Genomic DNA, 19255 nt, shown 5'->3' with positions numbered 1-19255 from the left:
ACATAAGTTTTATGCTGCAACTACTGCTGCTGAGATGCCAAATTTTTCAAAGGTATTATTATCGTGTCTAGCATTTTGATACAACACATGCTTTTGTTCTTTACCATTCCAGGGGAAGTTGAATATCATACCATAACTTGCTTGGGTCATAGAACTTGTCTTTTTGGGGTAATGACTCAAATCAGATAAAGCCCTTAATTCCCAGATCCCATAAAACCACAACGCAACATAATTTTCTGGTTTTTAGCTTCTTTTTATCTCATAGGAAAGCAAGCTTCCCTCTGCATAAAACATCTTCCGTTGTAACAGGATGCACTGGAATCTGATACACTATTCAAAGGATGCATTATAAAATTGAGTTATGTTTACTATTTTTTAATATTCTTATGCAGAAAGGACCTCAGTGCAAGAATCAAATCTATCATCATCTGACCTGTTCTGCTGTTCCATAAATGCCACCCAACTTCAGTATTCCTCTCTCTTTGTAGATTATGATTATTTGGCAGAGAATTTCTTCTGTCCTTTGTTTCTTTATGTCCGGTTCACTCCCTGCCTAGTTATAAGATATCCAAAATCAATGGTAAATGTCCTGCAGCACTATCATCATGGCAAAATATATGAAATTAAAAGAATATTTGTAATGTTCTCTTGGAGAAGTTTTGCATACTTAATGGTCTAGTACATGTCCAACTAACATTAGGTCACTGGGATTCATCAAAAGGGGAGGAACAGGGTGCTACCAGAAAATTGAGGCATTAAGGTGTTGAGAAATGATAATCTGACCAAACATTTCAGTACTTCATCATAGACTCTACAAGAGTACATATTCTTGAGAAATATGAGAAATGGTAGAATTCACTATTCACCCAAATTCCTGTTTGAAAGGAAAAGAATGAGGGGAAAAAATTAACAATTCACAATTCTCATTCAATTAAGCTTGATCAAACAAATGAGGGAAAAGAACCCAATCTATCAGGCATTAGGGTAATCCAACCATGTACTATCATTCATTGCTCTCATAGCAGGTCACATCAAATTTAAAAAGCAGGATAAGAGTATGTTTGGATTGGAAAGAAAATATGCAGGAATTTGAGGTTATGTAAGAATTTTATAAAAAAACTAGAAAGAAGGTAAATGTGTTTGAATTAAGGAATGTTTGATGAAAATTTATTAAAAATTTTTAGTGATGTAATAATTATGAGAAAATATTAATTTTTTTTAAAAGATATAAAATATAAGTTTATAAATTTATTATTGTCTTTAAAAATATTTAAATATTGAAATATGAGATATTTTGTGTAAATTTAAATTAATTAGAATTTTGTAAATTAATTCTCATACTATTGAATAATTATTTTTTTTAAATTGATTTTTTTTATTATTAAATATAATTTTTTTATAAAAATAATAAATTTGTGAGTGACGTGTATGAGGCTCCGACACTTCTCTTAAAATGACATATCGGTGTCGGATACACACGTATCAGTATCGACACTCGTAGGACACTTATCGGTTAAGTATTCAATTCAAAAAATATTTGTTGGATATTTTAAAATTCTAGCATGATTTTAACACAATTTTAAAAGGTATAAATACAATAATTTTCTAAAAACTCAAATTTTTTTGTATAAATTTTTATTATGATTATAAAAATAAAAAACAAATTCTTTTGAATCAGTCATGAAAAATATCTTACCAGCTCTCAAAGGAATCTGAAACATATTTTTACACATAAATATTTATTTTCAATTTATATAATTCAAAATTATATAATATATAGATCTGTGTCCCGTGTCCTACATTTTAGAAATTATATGTATCTCTGTGTCCGTATCTGTATCTATGCTCCATAAGACGTGATTAGTCTGATTGAAATCTTAATTTTTTAAATAATAAAACATTAAGATTACAAATTTATTTTTATATTTAAAAAACCAATTAATTTATTTATATATTTATTTTTTTAATTAATAATAATAATATGATATGAAATTATTTTTTATATAAATAACTATATTTATTTTTATTATTAATAATCTATATTATTAAATACTTGATATAAATAAAGTAAAATAAAATAAAAAATTATAATATTATCATTATTTTAAAAATATATTTTAATTTATAATTTTATCATTATTTTATAAATTAATTTTATATATTATTATTTAAATATTTATGATATTTGTTATTATTATAAATATATAAATATATTTATATTATTATTATTATTACTAGTGGAAACACAGGTTTTGTACCCACATTTTTTTTATCATTTATACCTATATTTATGTTTAATATTAAAATTTGAATAAACAATGTTATTATTTGTACACTTTATATTAACAATGTAAATATATAATACATTTTAATAAATATGAATATAGATGAGAAGGAACATAAATACACTGTATTGTGAAGGAAACATAGCAAACAAGGTAGTTATATATGGTCAATTTACAAATATCTTTAATTTTAAAAATAAAGAAAAAAATCAGTTTAAAACAGAAAAACTGTTTCCTAAACAAATGGGTCAAAACTCAAAATCAAATTGTTTCGTGATTAATTTGAATCAAATTGAAAATTAAAAAAAATAATAAGAATCATTATGCTATAATGAATCAGATTAAAAACGGTCTACATAAAGTCAATCACAAATTTCATAAATTCATAATTGTATAATAGCAATTGGAAAAAATGAGTCTCAAATAGCAGGGTATCAATTCCTCTACTCTCTCCAAATAAGGTCCACATCTAGCAATGATTAAGTGACAATAAATAAATAAAAAATATAAAACTAAAAAACTACTTTGTTAACCGCTAAAATTACAAAATAACAAAATAATCAAAATAAATTAATAAATAAAATATTATTAAGGATAAAATAGGAAATTCAAAATTATATAATAACAATTGAAAAAAATAGTCTAAAAGTAGCCTACCAATTTTCTTCACTCTCTCCAAATATCACGGTTCACATTTGCTGAAATTACAAAATAAAAAAATAAACAAAATAAAATATTAATAATGATAAAATATGAACAAATTTTTGTACACCAATAACTCTTATAATGAAAAATTATCTTTATATAATATTATTATAATTAATTATATTATAAAATTTATACAAATTCTACATAGTCTTATCAACAAAACAAGCATACACTGATGTATTCAGTATCACTAGTTCCAACTTACTCGTGAGATGTTTATCTTCTACCTCTTGAATTAAACAAATAAGAGATTCATTAAGACTAAGTGAATTACCCAATAATACCAATTAAAGAAAATAACCAAATTCTCAACAAGAGTTAAAAAACAATTCTTTTAACGAAAACCAGATTTCAAAAAGACTAATAGCAAATCACACTTTGTTAGGGAGAATTTAACAATAAAACTTTATTGACAAAATTCTCAAAATTCATTGCGAAATCACAAGAGAATCAATCCCAAAGAGTTTAGTCTTCCATACGAATGTCAAACTTAATCCTCACACAGTGTCAAACTTAATCAAACAAACGTCAATCAAATTCAACGGAGTCTTATCAACAAAACAAGCATACACTGATGTATTTAATATCTCACTAGTTCCAACGTCTACTCGTGAGATGAGATGTTTATATTCTACCTCTTGAATTAAACAGACAAGATATTGATAAAGACTAAGTGAATTACCCAATAATCTCAATTAAAGAAAATAACTAAATTTTCAACAAGCGTTAAAAAATAATTCTTTTGATGGAAACCAAATTTCAAAAAGACCAATAGAAAACACACACTTTGTTATAGAGAATTTAACAATAAAACTTTATGGACAAAAATCTCAAAATTCATTGCGAAATCACAAGAGAATCAATTCCAAAAAATTTAGTCTTCCATACAAAGGCAAAGCGAAAGGATTAACATGAAGAAAATAAAGAAAATTAAGGAAATTATAATACTCTGTTTTACGAACCCTTAATTTGAAAACTTGATTTTTCTCTTCAAGTTTATGCCTTTTTATATATTTCTTTGCACCAAGGATCTCGAAAAACAATTTTTGTTTCAAAATTTATCTTGTAGAAATTTTGGATTATGTTTCCAACTTTAATGTTTTGTCTGGATTAAGGGGGTGAAAATGAGTGAATGAATTTGAGATGATTTGAAGGAAAAATGTAAAGAAAGTTAAAATGTTTGGATTAAAGTAAATAGAGTAGAAAGTGTAGGAAAAATTTATGAAAGTTTGTGAAGGATGTGATTGAAATTATATTTTTTTAATTGATAAAAGTGTAAGTTTACAAATTTACCCTTATATTTAAAAATTAATTTAATTTATTTGTTTATAAATTATAATTATTTTTTATTAAAAATATTATTTAAATATTTATAATTATAAATATTTGATAAAAACTTATTTTTATATTAAATAACATTATTAATTTTTAATTAATATAATTATTATATAAATTTATTTTTTTATTATTAAAAAGTATTAATTATGTTATTTTAGAAGAATTATTTTTTTATAATCTTAATTATATTTCTTATATTTAAATTATAAAGGGTAAAATAGTAAATTGTAATTAATTATATATATATATATATTCAACTTTCTTGGAAACAAGTTTATAATGCAATTTTTTTTGGATTTCGTGTTTTTTTACAATTGATTTTCTAACTTTCATTTTGCACAGTAAAACTGTGTTTTTCATTGTTTAGACTCTAACTGCAAAATCTTTTCTTTATATTATTGTATAAAATTTACTTTAAGTTTGAGATATTGTAGATTTTATTTTGTTATTTTTTTTTGCAAATTTTATTTTTTATTTTGATTTAAAAAAACAACTTGTATTTTTCCATGAGTCCAATGAAAGTGGTAAATCATTCCTTTAGTTTTGAGACAATTTCTTCCTACACCATATCAATTTCAACATGTACTAAATCTTTTATTTAAAATGACAAAAATATTCCTCATAAATAATGAAAATAACCTTATATAAAAGAAGGGTGTAAATAAAAATGATCTTAGAAATATTTTGGATTTTGATTTCCCGGAATACACTTTTTGAATTTCAGAAATTTTTATTCTGAATTATTTTTAATTTTGTGTTCTGAACTCTTTTGTCCCGAATGTATTTTTTTAGTTTTGAATTATATTTGCTATTTTGGATTTTCAAATCTAAAATAAGGATAATTTTGAAAATTTAAAAAAATAATGGGTAAAGGTTAGAATTGACATGGTGAAAGAAATTGTATAGTTTTTTTTATTGTTTTTGTAGAAAATCACACCTTTTACCTGGACACTGGATTTCTCATAGGCATTTGTGCATGTCATGTTTGAAATGATCGGAACTTGTCAAATTTACTGTTCTTAAAGATAATTTTGGAGTTATATCTTTAATACATTTCATATTTAATAGGAAATTCATTACTAAATAGATATCTAATATGTTTAAGCCCAAAGTTTATTTACTTTATATATGATCATATAGATAATTAATTACTTCCTTAAGTATATAAATGTTTTTACATTTTCTCTATGATTGTTTATACATTATTAGGATGTAAATGTTTATAAATTAATTTTATTTTGATGAATTTTGTACCACATGTATGTGTTTATTTTTATGTGTTGTATGGTATATTACTTTTTGAAAAACTAATTGAAAATTAAAAAATATCATTAGTAATTGGTTTAGTGATTAAAACATTAATTACTAAATCGATTATTAAATCAATCATTTTGCCTTAGTAACCAAGGAAATAATGACAGTGACCAATTTAATTCTTTAGTAACTGAAACACCTACTTCATGGCATTTTAATGATGGTTTTAGTGGGACGATATTTAGTTATGGAAGACCCTTGAATCTCCTTTGGAGTCATCTCTTCAGGTTGTAGCACACATATGCTCTTAATAGTAGTCTGAAGGAGAATACTTAATCACACAATAGACTAAATGAGTTTAGGTTGAGTCAACCAATACACTTGTAAGTTAGTCCCTTTTATAAAATAATAATTACATTAAAAAATAAAACTATTATAACAAAAATATTAACAACATATCAAATGTACTATGATTTATATATTAAATCGTATAATATAAAAGTATTTTTTACTTTTTAATTTCAAGATCTAAAAATTATTGTTGAGTTTTAAATTATATAATTTAAAAATTATTTTTTTTATAATTTTATTTTGATCGTGTAATTTGGGAATGTCGTGCATATTATATAATTATGAATTATTTTTTTTATAAAAAATTGTTTTAATTATGAAATTCAAAAGTTATTTTTGAAATTATGAAATTTGGAAGTTATTGATGAGGACTGAAAGAGTCTCCATCAAAATGAGTCTTCGTCAAAATGCAATTAATGTTGATATATTGATCTCTTTTAAGTTAAAAAAAATGTAGGACCAAAAGAAAATATAACCATAGAGATAGAGAAAGAAGGAGATGAGAAAAGACCATAACGACATAGAAATAGATGATAAAAACTAAAGTCATATTTTTGTCTTTTACACACCCCAATGAAGATGTAGGAAGAAATATAGTGAAGTGATCATTTTGCCATCCCAATTTTATTGAATGCAATAGTATAGAAACGAATTGGGCCAAAATATCGGATTACATGGAAGGCCAAGCATAGTGAAAAAGTTAGGCCCATAAAAATAGTTTAATGTTATGTTATGTATGTGATTCCTTTCTTTCAAGTAGAGTAGAACACAAGTTCGTCTCTTCTCCCCCTCCAGCACGCAAAGTCGCTAACTTCAATGGTTATGGCTATGGTACGCCCCCGCTTTTCTGTGCTAATGTTTTCCAAATGTTCCTCACACTCCAGATCTCAACTCTTCTTTATACGCTTCCTCTGTTACTACTCGATGTCACTCTCTGTCTCTACTTTTATTTATACCTCCCTATGAAGCTGCTCGGCGTAGGTTTTAGAACAAAATAGGAATGGTTGAATTTTGGATTTTGATTAGCAGAGTTGACGATTCTTCTGGATTTTCAGGGGAACGCAGGGAATTTAGATGCGGAAATAGAGCAATTGCTGAATGCAGAGAAGCATGCGAGGCTCGCCGGCGATGTCGCCGCCACAAGAAACGCCGTCACTGAAATTTTACGGCTATGTTTCGAAGCGCGTGCCTGGAACACTCTCAATGACCAGATTGTTCTCTTGTCCAAACGACGTGGCCAGCTTAAGCAGGTAAGGGTTTTTTCTTTGTTTTTCACTGGGAGCAAAAACCTATCTACTTTTTGTTTTCTTTTTTATCTTGATAAAATGTGTAGGTGAATTTTATGTTAGGTTTGTTTGGGCTTTAATTGACGTGGCCGTGATTTTCTTAGTTTGCTTTAGAATTGGTTGTCGTCTACTTCGTTATCTATATTCTATAGTGTTTCGTTACTCGCCAGGTATTGTGTGTTAACCTATATCTATGGAAATTTTGTTTCAAATATCAATGGGACATGGGCGCAAGTAGAAGAAGTTTAAGTATTGTGATCTTGGTTGATTTCATCAGTTTAATCTGAAATATATTTTAATTATCATTCTAACTAGAAAAAGAGAAACGTTATTTGTATTTTTGGCAATAACTATTCATGCTAGGACCTTGTAGACTTATGTTAGAAAGTTTAGAGTAGACATTCTGCAGGACATGCGTCTTTCACCACTTATAATTTTATTTTTCGTTGTTTATTTGGAAAATAAATGCTGGACTGGTTTGCTGGAACACAAGGGTAAAATCAAAATTCTTGGTTCGGTTTGCAAATTGCAATACAACGTCTCTAATAAATTTGATCTGGTAGTCGTTCTACCTACACGTTAGTTTCTTACCCTATAAGCTATAAACTGATCCGTGAAAATTTCTCGGTTGTTTTTGCCCTGATACTAAATTGAACCCATGTTATTTATAGGAAGCTCACAGCTTTTGCATTTGACAAGTTATAATCTATTTGCTTTGAGTAGAGATTTTATCCAGTTGTCTTGCAATTGGTACAAGAAACATGATCTTCATTCATAAGCCTATCCTTTGTACACAGGCTGTAACAGCGATGGTCCAGCAAGCTATGCAATATATTGATGAGACACCGGATATTGAAACCCGTATAAAACTCATAAAAACCTTGAACATTGTATCTGCAGGAAAGGTGAGCATATGATGTTTTCTCTCCTGAATTTTTTTATTATCCTCCGATGTAGTCTAATAATAAGATAAGATGCATATTTAATTGTATTTGTATCATCTGTTAGATATATGTTGAGATTGAGGGAGCTCGATTGATCAAGAAACTTGCAAAAATTAAGGAAGAACAAGGACATATTGCAGAAGCTGCTGATTTGATGCAAGAAATTGCGGTCAGTGTGAATATTAAATGTATTGTGTTTTTTTATTATGCACATTTGATTTTGATATGTTATTGGCTAATGCAACTAGCTGTCAGGTGACTTACATGATTGGTTCTCTTAACAGGTAGAAACTTTTGGTGCCATGGCAAAAACTGAGAAAATTGCTTTCATTCTTGAACAAGTACTGGACATTCTACTTTATACTTAAGTAATAAAATTACTAATTTTGCTGATTTGTAGTTCTCATGCATTTACTTGTGGTGCAGGTTCGTTTGTGTCTAGACCGCCAGGATTATGTTCGTGCTCAGATACTCTCAAGAAAGATTAGTACCAGAGTATTTGATGCTGATGTTTCAAAGGAAAAGAAAAAGCCTAAAGAAGGTGATAATCTTGTTGAAGAAGCTCCTGCAGATATACCATCTCTACCAGAGTTGAAGCGAATCTATTATGAACTAATGATTCGGTACTGATTCCCTACTTGCTATCTTGTTTTGATTTCTCAATTCAGTCTGCTTCCTGATGGGGGGGTGTTAAAATATAGATGGTGTTCTGTTACAACATAGTTATCAGTAGCGGTATATAGTGCTACTATCGCTATAGATAATAGAAATCCTATAAATTCAAGGGTTGATATATCTGTTACTAGTTCATGCACTTTGGTGACAAACTTGCTATTGAAGAACTTTTTCCATCTTTCTTGCTCATATTTTCAGTTCTGCTTCCGCATATTTGGAATAAGTGATTTTTAATCTTTTTTCTTTATCAATATTTTGAACTTGATCTAGGGAACCATAATTTTTTGCAGAATTTTTTTCTGTGGAGGGGTACAGAGTAGATTTAGAGCTCTTCAATTTTCATGGGACACTAAGTGGTTGGACCAGTTTTTAGTATAAATAGAGAGTAAGGAAATGGAGAGGAGGAAGATAGGATGGAAATGTCAAATTCCCCCCATTTGTTTTAGAGGAGAAATAAAAGAGGAAATTTTTGTGGCTCCCACATATAAAAACTTTTCCCATCGAACTAGCTGCAAGAGTTATGGGAACAAGCTCTTCACTTTTCAAAATGATTTTTTCATAATATAAAAAATAAATAGTAAATAATTTATGTTACGAAAAAATAATATAGTAAAAAATTAATTTTTTACCAACTAATTTTCTTAATTATTATTTGTTTGCAATTTATACATTATTTCCTCTTTCACTTTCACTTATCCAAACTAGAGGAGAAAAATATTTCCACTGCTTTTCTTATTTCTATTCATTCAAAAAACACATTTTCTTCCTTGCTTCTCTTTCACTTCTATCATTCTCTTTCTTATCTGTTTCACTCTTGATCAAAACAGAATACAAGTTGAAGATACTATAATTAGGTTTTATAGAAGCTCTATTTTTTGGGCTTTTATTCATTTGAAAACAAAAGCTACTTATAATTTAAGATCTTTTCAAAATTGTTTGGTTGGTATGATTAAACACCATCTAATTTAAGCTCCATTGAGGATGGATAAACTCGGAGATGACAAGTCACAAGTGTTTACTTGCTTCTATTCTAGAAGTCCTTGCATTTTTTTTTTTTTTGGTATCAAAGGGTTGTTGAGGTGTAATTAGGTGTATGGTCAAAGGTGAAATTTATACGGTTGATACCTTAAATATAGGTTGACACTACAGTGAGCCTCTTCATGATTTATGTTATATCATGAAAGAATGATTTGTTGAGTTGTACAGTTGATACCTCAAGTATAGGTTCACACTACCGTGGCTTAACTTGAAAGGACAGGGGAGGTTGATTTATTGAGTTTCCTACAAGCCTGTGTACATGTGCACTTGTACATGATATTCAATAAAACATGAAACAGGATGTTCTAGATTTTGACAATCACTTTCTTCTAGTTATTTGACAATCACTTATTTCTTTCTAACTATTAAGAATGAAGAAAATAAATATAGTGAAAATATCTCCTAGTTGATCATTTTGAATTAACAAATTCAGTCTTGATGTCTTCAGACACAATCATTTCTCGAATGAAATGACAATCAATCTCCATATGTTTGGTCATTTCATGATTTGTGCTAATATTATCATAGATGAGTGTCATTTGATTGACTTCTTCAAATTTCAATTATTTGAGTAACTATTTAAGCCAAATAAGCTAACAAATAGTTGAAGGCATAAATTTATATTTTGCTTCAACACTAGATCTTGTCACAACATTTTTTTCTTGATCTTCCAAGAAATTAAACTATCACCAATAGAAACACAATATCCGGAAGTGGATCTTCTAACAGACGTAGATCCTGCCCAATCAACATCTGAATAACATACAACTTTAGTATGATTATTGTGACCATATAACAAGCCTTTCCCAGGAGAACCTTTAGTGTATTTCAATATATGAATGACTACATTCCAATGATTAACATATGGTGAATAAAGGAATTGACTTACCACACTAACAACAAATGAAATATCTAGACGAATGATTGTAAAATAGTTCAATTTTTCAACTAATCTTCTGTACATCTCAGGATTTTAGAAAGGCTCCCCTTGGTAGGAGTTTGGCATTAGTATCCATAGGTGTCTAATCTTCTTACATGGGTCAACCCGCAGACTACCTCTTATGCAAGACGAGCCAATGAAATGAGCCCGCATTTTGTTGGCTAAACGGGGGTTGGGCCTATCTGGGGAGAGCCAGCTTGTATTGCCAGTCCGTATTGCCACCCCTAAGACAAACTAGACACTTTGGACAGACTTGGAACAAGGTACATCTGGCAAGACTAGGATGACCTAGTTGAGCATGAATGAGAGATTGAGAATCCATAACTGTGCCAACATATGCAAATGTTCGTAGGTGATAAAGACCATGAGACTCACACCCGGTGCCAATCATCTGTCCCAAACTTTGGTCATGTAAACAAACATAATCTTTGATAAAAGAAATAACACAATCAATGGATCTAGTTAGACAACTAATGGATAATAAATTAATGGTAGAACTAGGAACATAAAGAACATTATCAATAGATAAAGAAGGAAAGATATGAATAGTACCAACACCATGGGATGAGACCCTAGAGCCATTGTCCATGTTAATGAATGATAAATAAGAGATAGACAAAAAAGAAAAAAAAGATTTATTACCAGTAATATGATCTATGACACCTGAGTCTAGAACCCAAGGACCAAGAGAATTGAAGTGTGTAAGGCCAGCAAAAGGTGTACTTGAATGTGCAACAGAAGTAGTAGAACCAGAGTTATGACAATCTTCATACCATTTAAGAAATTAATTGAAAATTGTAGGCTGACTTGAGATATCAGATGAAGTAGGGTCCATAGTAGAAGGTTTGCACATGAATAGTTTGGGCAACCGCAACTGATCTAGGAGGACAACCATGTAAGGCATAACACCGGTCAATTCTATGGCCAAGTTTGTCACAATGGTCACACTTATGACATCCTTTGGCCAACTTGGACGCTGAGAGATTAAAGTAGAATAGTCATCAACTAGAAAAGGTATATTAGTGATGCATTTACTTGGCGCACGCAAAAGAGCATGTAGTTTACCCATATATTCAACCATTGTACAAATAAGATGTTTGGGAGCAACAATAAGGGGATTTTGAAACACACCATAAAGACGTTAAGTATCATTAGTGTATAATAATTTAGCCTATTCCCAAACTTCTGAACATGTCTCAAAAACACCGAAAGATTTGTTTTAAAGATGAGTGAATAGTAGATTTAATAACAATGCGTAATTGAACATTAATTTTCAACCAACAGGAAACCTTATCTGCAACAACATTGTGAACATATTGGGTAAGATGATCTACATAATCTTCACTCTTAAGCCATAATTTAATATCTGAGACCTAAGTGTAGTTCCATCCAATTTGTCAATAAAGAGATGAGCATTGACATAATTAGTATAGATAGATGGATTGGGTATGGTGGCAGTTGAAGAAGCCATAGATCCAGTTGCCGACGGCACAATGGTAGGAGGTGGATCTATGGAATGGTAGGAGACGAATCTATGGAAGGTGAAGTTTGCAACCGTTTATACACTATGAAATGTCTTTATTTCTAGTGGATGTGGGATCTCCAACACACCTTCCTCACGTCGATATCTGTCAACTCGTGCGTGAGACTATATATTATAGGTGATCCGATCACAGCCCGATAGCGGGTGATCTAATAAGCCCAACAAACTGTCGATAGGATAGACTATTAATGACTCTCTTACCATATTAAGAATGAAGAAAATAAATATAGGATTGATATCCCTGCACATGAGTGTTTATTTATAGATGAAAATAATAATATAATCAATAATAATAGAATAATATAAACTATGGGCTAAGTCCGTTGCATTCAACACTAACTAATCAATTTACATTTTTTACGGGTCTGGTGTAGTGTTTTTATCAAAAGCATATCCCCTTTTTTACCATATTTAAACCAACTCAACAACTAGTGTTTATGTCATTCACAGTTTTCAGTCCAGGTATGATGCTAACTGTATCATGAATTGACTGACCTTAGAAATGTAAGGAATGATATTTTAAAATCAGCAGGATACAGGTTCTATTTTTTCCTTACTTTACAAACATAAAAATGCCTTTTTTACTCTTGATTATTGTTTTGAGAATGACTATTATTCTGTAAATACGTTATGCTGTGAACTCTGAAGTTGACACCCTTTCAAAACAACATTATCTAACTTTCATTTAGTGACTCTTATCAAATGATTTTTATTTTCTGTTTGTCATTATTCAAATGGATACTCTGTTCAATTCTTATAAACTAGTACTCAGCTTCTTTTAATTTGGTTCTATTTTAAAAATCAATTTCAATGATCTACAAAGATTTTTGTTAATGGTTGTTTTGTTTCATTTGCTTTGGGTGTTGCATTCTTTTGATGCTACTTCCAGATGATGCTTGCAGGCTGATCATAATTTTTTGGTTGTCTTGTGATGATTTCTGTAAGGTACTATTCCCATAAAAATGATTATCTTGAAATTTGCCGATGCTACAAGGCAATATATGAGATTCCATCTGTCAAAGAAAATCCTGCCGAGTGGATTCCAGTAGGGTTCCTTTTTACTTATTTGATTTATCTATTATTGTCAGATTGAGTTTCTTTCTTTTTTTCTGAATATTTTCCTTACATATAGATCCTGAGGAAAATATGCTGGTACTTGGTTCTATCACCACATGATCCAATGCAGTCAAGCCTTCTCAATTCCACCTTGGAGGATAGGAATCTGTCCGAGATTCCAAACTTTAAGTACACCATCCTAATCCTGGGCTTGTGTCTTGTTAGACATTTTAGTCATGCTTTCATTCTCATCTAATGCACCTGTTACACATCATGTTGTAGGTTACTGTTGAAACAGTTGGTCACTATGGAGGTTATCCAGTGGACAACTCTTTGGGATTCATACAAGGATGAGTTTGAGAATGAGAATAACGTTGGAAAGAATTTGGGTGATAAAGCAGCAGAAGATCTGAGGGAAAGAGTAATTGAACATGTAATTCCCTCACATTGTTATATTTCTTTTGTCCCTTCCCTCCCTACAAATTGCTTGGGAGGTATTTTGTGGATATCTTATTTTTCAGTTTTTCAAAACTTCTTAATTTAGGATGTGAGCATTAATAGTGTATTTTTGTTTACCTTGTCAGAATATTCTTGTAATATCAAAATACTATGCAAGGATTACTTTGAAGAGACTTGCAGCGCTTTTGTGTCTCAGTGTTCAGGTTAGTAATTATGATTATGTGCTGAAAGATTTTCTATGGCAAATGATAGTTTTTAATGTGTTTGGGTAAGCCTCTAGTGTTTCAGATAAATATCTCAGTTCTTTCACAATAACCAGTGGTAAGGTAGTTTCATGTTATATGCCGCTTTAGTCAGGAATGGACCTACATATAAGCTTTTCAGGGCAACTGCCTCCTCAGAGATTCTCTTTGCCTTAATAGGCTAATTTACAACTTCGGTCTCACCTTTGATTCCCGATTCGTGATTTTGATCTCCTTTATTTATTTATTTTTTTACTCCACATTTTTGTAAATCCACAATTTTGGTCTAACTTTCAATTTTGCATACCTTTTCTCTTGGTCCAATTGAACCCTAGATCCGACATATTCATTAAAAGTTCCATCGACAAATAGTTCAATTAATTAATTTTAAAAATAAAGAATTAAACATGCAAAATTAAGGATTGAACCAAAATTGCAGGTTTTCTAAAATGTGGGGACTGAAATCATGATAAAAAATAAGGGGGCCAAAATTGCAACACAGCTTAAAATATCTGAATAGTACATTTGCCCCTCATACCGATCGCTATATTGTTTGCTAATGATCTACCTATGCATATAGATGTTGCAAACTGTTCTAATTTCGTCTTCTGTTTTGAAGATTATAACTAATTGTCCTTGCAAACTTTAGGAAGCTGAGAAGCATCTTTCAGATATGGTTGTTTCCAAGGCATTGGTGGCGAAAATTGATAGACCCATGGGAATAGTTTGTTTCCAAAGTGCCAAGGATAGCAACGATCTTCTTAACTCATGGGCAGCAAACTTGGAGAGACTGCTTGATCTTGTGGAGAAGAGCTGCCATCAAATACACAAGGAAACCATGGTGCATAAGGCTGCCTTGAAGGTTTAAGAATGTCCATGCCACTATTAAAAGTTACAGGTACTTCCAAAGGTCCTTATGAAAGTAATATATGGAAGTACCATGGTTCATTGCTGAACTTTTTCCATTACTATCTATCACAATGCTTCTATCTGGTAACTGCAGGAGAATCCCAATATAGATGTTATTTTGGACTGAAGTTGCCTTGACAGGATGTTCATTTGAATTATTGCTGATTAGGTTGGTTAGGTATTGGATTAAACGACAATGATTTATTTTACCATTTTATTGTCAATTATGAAATTAGGGTAGAGCTGATATATGCTTCTTACCGTTGTATACTAATGGTGCATACCTTACCGCCGACTTATGACAGGATCCTGAACGGTCTTGTTTGTGGGTCAGTGGGAAGAGAATGAGTGCTGATATTCTTTTGTCCTTTCAATTCTCCCTCATTCCTTGGGCTCACTATTCCAGTTTCTTCTGCATGTTGGATGCGGTTGTCTTGTTATTTTTCTCCTTTACATTTTGCTAGCTGAATTTTCTTTTGTTTAACAGAAATTTGGAGTTTGTCAAGGGTGTGTTTGGTAGAAAAGAATAAAAAAGGTAGAAATCAGGATGGATGGAAATAGGAAGGGAAAAGAAAAATAGGGAAAACGAAAGCTGTTCAGTTAAAAAAATATATGATAATCGATTGCCCTTTTTTACATTGAAATCTGGTTTTAACTAGACAGCATTTGTAACATGTATGTATACTGAATGAATAAAAATGTAATTGTTTTTGAACGGTGGAGCGTTAGTTTTTTCCTTAGTTTGACATGTCACACGATTCTTGGCCGTGAAAAAATCAGTTTGGTCACCATTTTGCGTGACCTTGAGAAAGACTATAATTAATTTTATCATTAAGGAAAATAATGACGATGCAATTACTCAACATAAACGCAAGTGTCGTTTTTTTCAAATAATAATTAAACTTCATAATAAACGATTGAGTCAAAATGTTATGTAAAAGTTACAATTGCTTGAACGACTATGTTACTTGCACAGCATTATCATTGTTTTCGGTGTTTTACACGCGACTGAGTTCTTACGTGTGGCTTAAGTGTTCATAGTACTTTCTCTCCGTGGTTTGTGAGAGGGACGTGTATAAAGATAAAAAAGGAAGCTTTAAATGAAATTTATTTTGGAGTTACTTTGCTCAGACGCAAGGAAGCATTATAATAGTAAGGCTTTGCCAACCTTGGTTCACACTAAGTTTGTTTTCCTGTTTTATTATGATCTTCAGCTCAGGATGATAGCAGTCAAATTGAGGGTTTCCTCCTTTTGAACTTTAGTGGACGGTTCATCTGACCTTAACTTGCATATTTGTATACACAAGTATTTAACGGAGGCATTTTGGACCATTTCATCAAGAGGTTGTTTGAACGAAATTTTTCAACAAGGTGAATATAATAATCCGCCGAATGAATGTTTGAATCTCATTGTGATGACGACTTTTGGATGATTAAAAGGAAGAAAAGAATTTGCAAGATCAGGAAGATGTTGCCTTTATAGAAAGAAAATACTAAAGCGCTCGATGGAACAAAATGTCAAAGCATTTTTCTCTCCCAACGTTACCAACATGCAATGTCAGAAGACCAGCCACCGATTATATTATAATTGTAATTACTTCATTTTAGTAAGATTTCAAGCGTGCTTTACTTTTTAACTTCATATAGGTTCCTTCTCATCTCAAGTATTATTTTCTCAATTCCTTTTGGAGTAAGGTATCAATCAATCACTTTAAAAGCCTTAGTGACTATTTGCAAATTCACAAATTAAAATAGAAAACTTGATAAAATGAACAATTAAAATGACATGTATAATTTCAAAATTAGTCTAGGGATTTATTAATGCATATCATTCCTAATAGTAAAGAAATCTTAGTGAAGAAAATGTGTCAAGTTTATCAAACCTGTTAAACTGTACTCAAGTCTGGTTTAAACATGGCGATTTATTTTCCTCCATAAACATCGTCAGCCAAAATAATGAATCAGAACTGGATTGACAATGCAATTACAAACAAGAGAGGAGGGGGCTATAATGGTTTAAAAAAAATTCATGAAGAGGTATAATGAAAGAAGAAAAATACAGAGAGAGAAGAAATAAACAAAAGGAATCATCCTGAGGAAGAAGAGCTAGGAGCAGAAGCAGACCAAGGTGGTGGTGGTATCTGGCTAGAATAAAAGGAAGAAAGTGAAGTGTCCTGCGAAGACGATACAAACGCAGAAGAAGAGGAAGAAGAGTGAAGTTGAGAAGCCATGGAAGACGTGACAAGCGTCCTGTCATTATAAAGGTTGGTGGGGTAGCCCGAGAGCTGAAAATACTCGTAAACGTTGGTCGCTGCTTGAGAAGGGAGAAAAGATGGAGTATGCACAACTTGATCCCTGGACGTTGAAATGGACGCAAGAGAAGTGGCGGAATTGGAAACACTAAACTCAGGTTGCCGGAGAGTGACATTCTCAGGGAAGTTCAGTTTCGCCTTGTTTCCTCTAAATCGAAGAGCAGCTTCATCGTATGCTCTAGCAGCTGCCTCCGCCGTGTCAAACGTCCCTAACCACACCCTCGCCGCCTTGAACGGATCTCTTATCTCCGCCGCCCATTTCCCCCACGGCCTCTGCCTCACTCCTCTGTATTTCCTCCTCTCCTCATCCCTCCTCACATTCTCTGTTGTCTTGTATTCATACACAGCATTTCCCATTTCCCTTCGTATTCTGCTTCTCGAATTGTTTGAACATTCTCCACCTGTATTCACATGTATCTTGTTAGTTGGTAACCAAACCAAATAACACATATTACACTGCAACCTTGAAGCTTCACTACTCTTCTAATCTATGCTACAATTAATATGCAATCAGAGAAAATTGAAGAAAGTAACATAGATGGTAAAGATTTGAAGGCGGTGCTTACTTCTTGGTACAGAAGAGGCTTGTGAGAAGCATGGTGTGTCTTGTTCCCTAGTTCTCTTGCTAGAAGAGGAGGCAAGAATATAATTAGATGAAGAAGGTAAAGAGGGTGTTGTAGAAGCAGAAGAAGGCACGTCTGGTGTGACAGAATCAGTGGTTGTTGGAACCTCTCCGGTGACGACGTGGGTCAAAGCTGAGACCATAGCAGACATCTCTCTCTCCCTATTCATGCCCGGAAATAGCCTTGGCAATGCGGTACTGTTCATCATCCCTCCCTCGTTCTCGTTCTTGTCAACCTCGTTTTTCTCTCTTGGATTCGCCACCTTAAATAAACACGTGTAAACAAATTCAAATCAGAGACACTTGGATTAGGTTTTGTGCATGCAGACACCCCTTCAATCCCACAACCCTCTCAGTTGTTTCTTATATATACGAAACGATGGAAAGGTCCAATTTGTTCGCAGGCGCCGCCATAGGAGAGTCAGTCGGTGGTGATTTATTGAACAGTTCACACCTACACAACTTCTCTCCTTATTTACCAAGTAACTGTAATAAATTAGATTAAAATGTAAAGCGGTTTGAATAATTCCTTCCATTTTCTCTATCTCCCAATCTTCTTTTGCACCACATAATTAAGGTTCGGGAGATTAATTAAACAATTAAGAACCTTTTACATTTTATTTTAATAACTTCCATAAAAAATTTAAATGTGAAAAGCATAAATTTGCCGGCGCAAGTGTTGTGTGTGGAGAGAACCTCCACCGGCAGTTCCTGCTAGTCGGCAAAAAGTGAAGAAAAAGTAGACACCTGTATCAGCCGACATTCAAATAAATCGTAAGGGAAAGACCAATTTTTGTCCTCTTTGACTTTTTTTTATGGGAAGTGTTAGATAATAAACTCCTTCATTTTAATCCAAAATGTTTAGTCAAATAAAAAATCATAACACACACGGTTGGATAATCATATCAATTAGGTGTCAGGATAATTTTTATCAATTATCACTTTAAAAGTTTGTTTTATAATAATAAAATAGTCTAAATTTTTTAATATAGTATCAAAACATATTCTAGCAGAATTTCTTGGAAAAATTTTATATTAATTAAAAATAATAATCACCATACATTTTTAATATTAAATGTAAAAAAACTTATATTTTGTTTGGTGTGAGATTTTAGTTAATAATAAAAATGAAGGTGATAAGTTTTTGCAAGTAAAAGCAAAAGGGATGTATCCAAGAACTAAATATAGTAATTGTGGCCCACCAAGGTGGGAAATCCTGTTTTTTTGTGTCCATCCATTTCCTAAGAGGATATGTATTGAAGTAGGATGAATCGAAAGGTGCGAAATTAACAT

General features: G+C 31.4%; 2 protein-coding genes across 3 annotated transcripts; one reads left to right on the top strand and one right to left on the bottom strand.

The window, feature by feature from the left end:
• The first annotated feature begins 6487 nt into the window (after window positions 1–6487).
• On the top strand, window positions 6488–15445 carry LOC137820145 (26S proteasome non-ATPase regulatory subunit 12 homolog A-like). Of its 2 annotated transcripts, none has more exons than XM_068623997.1 (12): window positions 6488–6767; window positions 6992–7186; window positions 8020–8127; window positions 8231–8335; window positions 8451–8507; window positions 8593–8789; window positions 13308–13407; window positions 13495–13607; window positions 13701–13851; window positions 14003–14080; window positions 14769–15017; window positions 15123–15445. In XM_068623997.1, the coding sequence occupies exons 1-11, from the start codon at window positions 6753–6755 to the stop codon at window positions 14985–14987; spliced, it is 1338 nt and encodes a 445-aa protein (XP_068480098.1). In that variant the 5' UTR covers window positions 6488–6752; the 3' UTR covers window positions 14988–15017; window positions 15123–15445. The 2 variants fall into 2 exon arrangements, with proteins under 2 accessions (XP_068480098.1, XP_068480097.1); XM_068623996.1 differs by having other exon boundaries at window positions 6644–6913.
• Window positions 15446–16932: 1487 nt separating this feature from the next.
• On the bottom strand, window positions 16933–18766 carry LOC137820146 (ethylene-responsive transcription factor ERF110-like). The gene is made up of 2 exons (XM_068623998.1): window positions 17907–18766; window positions 16933–17741 (listed from the first exon to the last, which is right to left on the bottom strand). Exons 1-2 carry the CDS (start codon window positions 18169–18171, stop codon window positions 17116–17118), a joined length of 891 nt encoding a protein of 296 aa, XP_068480099.1. The 5' UTR covers window positions 18172–18766; the 3' UTR covers window positions 16933–17115.
• Between the last annotated feature and the right edge of the window lie 489 nt (window positions 18767–19255).

The sequence above is a fragment of the Phaseolus vulgaris genome, chromosome 9 (genome assembly GCF_000499845.2).
Source record: "Phaseolus vulgaris cultivar G19833 chromosome 9, P. vulgaris v2.0, whole genome shotgun sequence".
Lineage (NCBI taxonomy): Eukaryota > Viridiplantae > Streptophyta > Magnoliopsida > Fabales > Fabaceae > Phaseolus > Phaseolus vulgaris.
Note: the sequence above shows the minus strand (reverse complement) of the source record. Positions and strands in the feature narration are given on the sequence as shown.

Excerpts from the sequence above, each read along its gene's own strand:
- LOC137820145 (XM_068623996.1), top strand. The coding sequence starts at position 6,659 with ATGTTATGTTATGTATGTGATTCCTTTCTTTCAAGTAGAGTAGAACAC. Across the intron at positions 8,336-8,450 it reads ATTTGATGCAAGAAATTGCG|GTAGAAACTTTTGGTGCCAT; the intron begins GTCAGTGTGAAT and ends TTCTCTTAACAG. Across the intron at positions 13,608-13,700 it reads TCCGAGATTCCAAACTTTAA|GTTACTGTTGAAACAGTTGG; the intron begins GTACACCATCCT and ends ATCATGTTGTAG.
- LOC137820146 (XM_068623998.1), bottom strand. The coding sequence starts at position 18,171 with ATGATGAACAGTACCGCATTGCCAAGGCTATTTCCGGGCATGAATAGG. Across the intron at positions 17,742-17,906 it reads AGCCTCTTCTGTACCAAGAA|GTGGAGAATGTTCAAACAAT; the intron begins GTAAGCACCGCC and ends ATGTGAATACAG.